Raw genomic sequence first — 7,827 nt, 5'->3', positions numbered from 1 at the left:
GTCACCAGCTTCATCTGCAAGAGCATTTGTGACTCTTCTCCCTTCTGTCAGTGAAAATTCAGGCAGAGGTCACTTCATAAAGATAGAGTTGTTTTACTACTGCTCCTTTCTCAAATCATCTGCCATGCATGAGCTTGCTTTTGTGCATTTAATGTGTAGAATCAAGTCCGATATTTTTCTGTTAGACTGAGATTATCGATGTTATAGTGCACAGTTTTTACTTTTGAAAAAAATCCAATACAGCATTGAAATAAATGGGTGATGCTCCATTAGTAAAATGATACCATAAGGTTTCCAGGAATTACTGCTTTAAATTGTTAATGGGAGGGCAGGATGAGAGATAGATGGGAAGATGTTGCAGGCTCATAAATTAGAATTCAGTTATAACCTTCTTAGGAAAAAATGTTAATTCAAAACTCTTTGACAAGGGATTGATCGATTAAATGACAAAGTTCAATTACTTTCTCCTACTTCATGACCTTCTTGAGAATGTTAACGACCTCCAAATGGAATGGTCAAAAGTCTCTCTTTTTAAGTTCCCTTTTTGAAGGCTGATTTATGGTGTGTGTTGTGTCATGCTCTGACAGGATGCTCTGGCAGTGCTGGCTGAGGTGGCTTATGTTGACATGCTGGAGGGGGACACCGAATGCCACGTCCGTTTCAAGACTCCTGAGGATGCACAGACTGTCATGAAATCACACAAAGAAATACAGATCAAAAACAACTGGAAATTCGAAGTTCTCACTGGTAAGTCTTCTTTTTTTTTCATGAAAGTATGGGAGAAGCCTTAATTACTGTGAATGGGATCATTCCTGATGAATTTATGGATATATTTAGATGTCTCAGGAGAAAAAGATTGCATGTTTAGTAGTTTTATTTCCTGGGAGTCTTCTTGTTTTGCAATTACTGTGAACTTGATAAAACACAAAGGGATTTTATGCCACCATTCAGAGCAAAATGATGATTTTTGCTTCCTATTACAGACTTAATTTTGTTCTTTTTAGGTTGATTTGCTTCACTTTCAGTGGCAAAGGGCTGTAGAGCCTAATTCACATTGCAGCTTTATGAATAGAACATTCTGATAATGCAAAAGAATTTTAAAGGAAGACTTGGTTGAAAATACTGAGCATATGTGTGAAATGGCATGGCAAGGATCTAACAGCACAGATACACTTAAAGTGGGTTTTAGCACTTACCCACTAATTGATCCTTATTTTTCAGGAAGTTGAATAATTTAGGCCAGAATAAGAAGGGCTCTACTTTTCAACTTCATTTTAATGTGTGTTGTTTCTTTCTGAAATGATTGTGCTGTTCTAAATTTGTATCTTATATTAGACTGGATTAGTTTGCCAAGTGTGGAGAAGCCTCTTTGTTGCATTGAGGAATAGAAATAAAGAGGAAGCCTGTCAAACTTGCTGTATTCATTAAACTTTTGTCTTTGAAAGATGGACCAAAAACTGTAATATGGAAAAAAAAACCAAACAGGTAAAACAGTCAATATGAGACTGCCTCATCTCTATTTAAATATTTCACCCCACACTTGCCTAAATCCTGGTTTAGGACCCAGTCTGCTGGGTGCAGGAATGTAGATGCCAGTAAAGGATTGCAGGAGGAGAAGCTTTGATGGAACCATTAACCTTCATGATGATATCAAAGTTAATTGAAGTTTGAGACTCAGTGAGTGCTGCTAATGTCATTTGGAGATAGATTTGTCTCCTGTGTGCTCTGTGTTTCAGAGATCCAGAAATAACCTCAAATTTTGTGTTCTACAGCTGTGTGCTCTGTGTCTGTCTGTCTCTGGTTTGGTGTCCTTACATCAGAGTGTAGTAGGAGATTAGGAGTAAGTACTACATTGTAGGAGCATTCCATTCATGGTCTTAAGATTTTTTTTTTTTCTAACTGGCTCATTGAAATGAGAATGGAAAAGCTTTCCAGGAATGCACAAAGGACTCACAGTTAGGATTTTTGTTTTACTTGGTGGCAGAAGGTGAGAGATGAGAAGGAAAGAATCTTTAATGCTCTCTACAGCAGGGACTAAAGATTTCCCAGTAGTATTTTACTCTTCAGGATTTGACTTTAAGTATCTTCAGCTTGGCATCTGGCAAGATGGCAAGCATCTGTGATCACGTTGAGATGTGAACTTCTGCAGGAATCTCTTCTGAGATCATTCAGAAACTTCCCTGTGGCTGAAGATGAACCCTGAGACCGTGCAAAATGGTATCACAAAATTCCCATTGTGATAATTACATCACAAACCAGAAAGAACAGTGGCAAACTACTGCTTCTCTGCAAAGTAGCTGCTGAGAAGAGCTGCTGAATTTTTTGCTTTTGTGTTGCTGCCCATGTTCAAATATTCCTGACAGCTCATGAGGTCCCCAGGCAATGGTTTTGATGAAACAAAATAGTCTCAATTGTTCTTACAGTAATTACTTTTTTTTTTCTCCTGTTTGGTAACTGTTTGAAATATGTCAGAGGTTGAGTACATCAGTAAATCAAAGGGGCCTGTGTGTGCTGTGGTGAAACTTCAGCTAAAACTGATGACAGGTAGAGAGCAATTCTGTGTGGCTTCTGTGGATAGGAAATTTAAGACTACTGGGGAAATACTTGTTAGGTTTCCCTAACAGATGTTTTAATGAGTGTGAGAAGTGGATGCACTTCTGGTGGCTGTGTTTATTGACATTGCTCCATGTCCATTTTCCCCCAAGGTGACCATGAGCAGCGTTACTGGCAGAAGATTTTGGTGGACAGACAAGCTAAGCTGAACCAGCCTCGAGAAAAGAAGCGGGGTACAGAGAAGGTAACCTGCAAATCTCAGCTGTTCCCTCTGCAGCCAGGGCTGCAAACATGACCCTGCTTCTGCATTGCTCCATGTGGTTTGACACCCTGTGTATTTTAATTCTGATAAACCACTTCCTACTGACCTGGCAGCAGGGTTTTACAGCCACAGAATACAGTGTGGCTGTCCTGCTGCAGCTGACAAGTGCAAGGCTTGTCATTGCAGGGACAACTGGAGAAAGTTAAGTCCATGACTGAACTTCATTTGTAAGCTGGATTTCTTTTGAAACCCTGTCTGGATGAGCTCATTAATAAGTTAAGTAGTCTTGATGTGGTCTCGTGAAATCAAGTCTAGTGCTGCACTCTTAAATCTCTAGTATGATCCAGAAAATAATTTTCTTGAGAACAAATCTCATTTCCCTCACCATTAACACAGTTTTATTTTGCTGTGGTGAATCCTGTGTGTTCCCAGAGTGGTCAGCCCCAGCCAAAGCTGGCTGCTGCTGCCAGCATCCATGGCTGTGCAGCTTCCAGTTCCAAACTGGGACACTGCAGCCTTCTCCTGGCTGAGCCTGTGGGCTGCAGCCTTAAGGGAATGTTGCAATGAACTTGCAGCCTCTGCTGCAGCCCCAGCAGCTCCTTCCACCATGAAGGGTTCCTTGACTAAGCCAGGCAGATCCCTGACTTGACAGAGAGGAGCCAGAGAGTATTTCACAGACGTTTTATTGCCAGGTTTGCTTCACACACAATCCAGATAAGGTTTCTGAATTGGCTTTAGCCTGATTTTTTTTTGCTGTAGCTTGCAAAACTTCAGAATCATCTGACCTTAATTATTTGTTGTTGACTTTGGAGACTCTTTGTTTCCTGGACGTTAGGGAAAAAATCCTGCCCCACATAAAATGGAAAGTAAATATTTAATTGACCTAAAGGAGCAGCAGTCATACAGCTCAAAACCTTATCTTGTACAAGGCATATCTTGCATGTCTTATCCTGTTTGTGTGCATGTTCTTTCAGAGATCCTGCAGACAAATGAGTTGAGTTTTTTTAAACAAAGATGTGCATAAAGAATTTGCCCGAATGTCTAATTTAATTTTCATGAAAGCCTGAAAATGGCATTGATTCGAGCCATTTTTCTTTAATATAAGCAGAAACGGAATTTGGAATTTGAAAACCACATCTTTAGAACATTTTTCTGATTGCTGCCAGGATTTTTTTAATGTACTTTTACTTTTTGAAACCAAAGGTGCCAGTGAGACCTTTGACTTTAATTTTGACTGTAGGAGCCCTTGCTCTCAAGTTTCTCTTCTTCATCTTTTGAAGATTGGTATTTGTTGACCAAGCTGGTGTAAATTGGGCAGTAATGTACCTCATCTAGGCTTGCAAATACAAACTGTCTGGGTTCTGCCTAACAATTGGCAGCACAAGGATGCAAACTCCTGCTTCTTCCCCCTGCCCATCACCTTGCCACACAGGGAGGTGTGAACTTCAAAGCCAGGGAATTCTATTTAAATGCTAAAGCTGTTAAGCAAAACATCAAGACAAGAATGCCTCACTGCAATCAGTAAGTTTTAACCCCTTCCTCGCTTTTTTACAGTCTGTATTCCTGAAATACAGACTGATAATATATTTTTCTGTTCATTAATATTTTCCCATTTGAAAATTTTTCCTTAGTACTTCCAAGACGATTTCTTGTGAAGATCTCAAAGGTAGAAAGAAGCAGTATAATAACTATAAATAATTATTAAATTAATAATTTAACATACTCAGTAAAATGTGCCATTAGTGTGCCTTTCTATTCTGTTGATGATGTTTGAAATCCCTTACACCATTTTGAAGTGGAACCTTCTGCCTGTTAGCTGCATTATGATTGGAATTAAAGCATCTATATTTTCTTTGAATCAGTGTTGAATGCATGGACAGTTGAGGCAGTCTGAGATTCCTCTTTTCCATTTTTTCTAAAACATCCAGGCCCATTTTGCTTTCCTCAGGATAATGGTTAAGGATCACTGCAGCACACAGCTGGTGCAGGGCCTAAAACCAAAGCAAGTGGTAGAGATTTCACTTCCTGAATCAATCAAAAAAATTGGTGACAGTCTACCAGGCCTGGAGGGAAGACAGGGACACCTTTTTCATTCCAAAGGATGGCCAGGCCTTTTCTGAGGGGCCTTGGGATATCCTATCTCTTTTGGACATCTGATTTATTATAGGAACTGTGCCAGTGGAAGTGAAACCTTTCCCTGGTGTCTGTGGAATGGCTGGATCCCTGTTTGCATTCAGGAGTAGCCCTGTGGTTACACAGAGGTGCTGCTACTGGATTGATGAGCTAGAAATGGAAATCCTCTTGCAAATTCTCTAATAGAAACACTCAGCAGTATGAACTGGGCAGCTCATATCTTAGAGCTTCCCTTCCCATGTTTGGCATTCTCCATCCCATATGCTGAAGGATTAAACCACTGTACTCTGCTTCCTCTTAGGGCTGAACTGTTTTAAACTGGTTTTTTTTTAGGCACCAGAGCATAAAAGTTAGCCATCTTGAGGTCAGTTTTATTGCTGGAAGCTGCTTGGGAAAGCCTCAAATCTTGCCTGCCACAGGGAGTGCAGCAGCACAAGGTGCACCTCCATGCTGTGTGCAGGACTCAGCCATATGCAGAAGTAATAAATAATTTGATTTGTATGTGAACAAATCTGGCACACTGGATTGCCTGGGTGCAAGTGACCACATAACTCCAGCTAGTATGGTTGAGTAGTCTCCAGCAGAGAAGTTGCTCTGGGCTTTTGTTTGGTTTTGTTGCTGTTTTGATTTGATTTGGTGTTGGTTTTTTGAGGGGATGGTGATTTTTTTTTTTTGTGTTTTGTTTTGGGTTTTTTGTGGTTTTTTTAAAGGTGGTACTTCTGTGTTCTGTGTGAGTGCATTTTCGTGTGATTTCTTGTGTTGGTTTGTGGTTGCTGTGTGTGTGTGGTTTTGTGTATATTGTGATGGGTTTTGTGGGTTCTGTACATGCCTCTGCCTGGTTTTTTTTTGTGGGATTTGGGGATTTTATATGTACTTAGAGTTCTCTGCATGTACTGGGGCTTTGGAGTTGTTTTGAGAGGCTTGGAAGAGTTTTGGTAATTTTTTCCTTTTGGGTTTGGTTTTTTTTTTTTTTTGCAGATTACATATTTTCAGAGGTTGGTTTTGGTGTTTCTTAGTGGGTTTGGGTTTTTTCTGCTGTTTTTAGGGAGCCTGGTGGGGTTTTTTTTAGGGGGGGAGTTGTGTGCTCTGTATGTGCCTTTGAGTGTTCCTGTGTTGGATTCTGTGGGGGTTTTATGTGCCCTCAGATTGTGGTGTCGTGTTGGCTTGTGGTGTTTCTCCACGAGGTTTTTTGTGTATTTTCTTGTGTTGATTTGTGGGTTTTGTGGTTTGTGTGTGTGTTTTTGTGGTGTTAGGGGAGTTTGTGGTTTCTTCATGTTCTTGTGTGGGTTTTAGGGGTTTTGTGTAGCTGTGCGTGTTCTTATGGGAGTTTGTGGTTTCAGCGTCAATGTTTTTGCCTGGGTTTAGGATTTTTTATGACATGGGAGTTTTGTGTGTGTTCTCAATGTGTTTGTGTGTTTGTTCATGGATGGGGTTTATAAGGGTTTTTATTCTGTGTATGTTTCTTGTGGTTTCTGTGCCTCAGTGATTTTTCTTCAGTGCGTTCATGTGGAGTTTCTGTGGTGTGCTGGGGATATATGTGGGGGTTTTTCCTGTTTAAAATTCCACAATATTCATAAAGCACTCTTTTTGGGCTTTTTTTTGTGATTTGACCTTGTTTTTCCTACATCAGTAGCCAAATGAATCTAATAAAAGGATAGAATTTTTAACTTGCTGTATGAGGCTGTATTTTAGGATTTTGAAATTGCCATTTTGATGTCTTCAACCATGTAGGGAGGAAGGAGGAATAGAATATATTATGATTATACAGTCAAATCCTAACAATATGGTTTTCCTCTGATTTTCCACATCATTTTTGCTGCTTGCAGTTGATTGCCAAAGCTGAAAGGATGCGGCTGGAGAAGACCCAACAGACAAGCAAACACATTCGCTTCACTGATGACAACTAACAGGGCTGATGTGGGCTTGGAAGTGAACTGTAGCTGTTCCAGACAAAACATCCAACACCAGCCCCCACAACCACTGCTGCTTCCAGCAACCCAGCCTGGGCCCTTGGAGCCAGAACTCTGCAGACTGCAAGTGTGAAGATTGGTTCTGAACCCCATTTTTACTAGGCTGAATGTTTCCTGCTTCTGAGCCCTTAGGTAAAGCTTTTTGGAACATGTGTATTATGAGATCTTCCTTTAGTTCACTTCCACTTGTTTGGGATTTTCTCTTTTTTTTTTTTTGTTTTGTTTTGTTTTGTTTTTGGTTTGGTTTTTTTGTATGTTTTATACACTAGGTTATAAAATAAAATGCTTGAGAATTTCAGTTGTGTATCTCTAATTCTTCCATTTGCTTTTTATGAGACTATAAATAATAAAAGTGGTAAATGCTACATAAACCTCTCTAGGCCTCCTTTTAATCCATCAAGCTGTTTGGAAATAGAGGAAAATAATCTTCTGTTATTTTCAAGTGGGTAGGGCTGGCAGGAAATCTTCCACTGAGGAGTTTGGAAGGAAATTTACTTGTATAAATACACACTAAACTGAATTTAGATTTTTTTTTATTTTTTAGAGAAATCTTCAGAAGAAGAAATAAGAGTGTGTTTGGTACATCTCCATCTTGTTACTCACTTGCAGATAAGTGTTCAAGTTGTATCATTCACAAGTTAGGATGATGATTTTAGTGGCTTTAAGGTATTTCATGGAGGACCAGCAATCTGAAAAAGAGGAAAAGCAAACGTGAAACTGGAATTCTCTGCAAGGTTTCACTTCTGTTTGGCTGAGTCTGAATGGAGAGGGAATAGCAGTGGTCAGACTGAAGATATCGAGAGTCCAGAGGGGAAAAGTGCAAGATAAGGGATCAGCTTTGGGGCTGGAGGGGAAGAACTTGCTGGTGGTTCTTGGAAATGGTGTATGAGGATTCCTCCCAGAGGGCAG

At 40.0% G+C, this 7,827-nt stretch overlaps 1 protein-coding gene across 3 annotated transcripts in view; it reads left to right on the top strand.

Annotated features, from left to right (window-relative positions):
* LARP7 (La ribonucleoprotein 7, transcriptional regulator) overlaps nucleotides 1-7,283 on the top strand; it is a 33,303-nt gene extending 26,020 nt beyond the window's left edge. For all 3 annotated transcript variants that reach the window (XM_031063846.1, XM_031063844.1, XM_031063845.1), the window contains 3 exons: nucleotides 588-747; nucleotides 2,706-2,797; nucleotides 6,775-7,283. In XM_031063846.1, the coding sequence (XP_030919706.1) occupies nucleotides 588-747; nucleotides 2,706-2,797; nucleotides 6,775-6,855 (333 nt within the window). In that variant the 3' untranslated portion in view covers nucleotides 6,856-7,283. The remainder of the gene's footprint in view (nucleotides 1-587; nucleotides 748-2,705; nucleotides 2,798-6,774) is intronic.
* Nucleotides 7,284-7,827: the final 544 nt, after the last annotated feature.

This window comes from Geospiza fortis, unplaced genomic scaffold (assembly GCF_000277835.1).
Source record: "Geospiza fortis unplaced genomic scaffold, GeoFor_1.0 scaffold1278, whole genome shotgun sequence".
Classification (NCBI taxonomy): domain Eukaryota; kingdom Metazoa; phylum Chordata; class Aves; order Passeriformes; family Thraupidae; genus Geospiza; species Geospiza fortis.
Note: the sequence above shows the minus strand (reverse complement) of the source record. Positions and strands in the feature narration are given on the sequence as shown.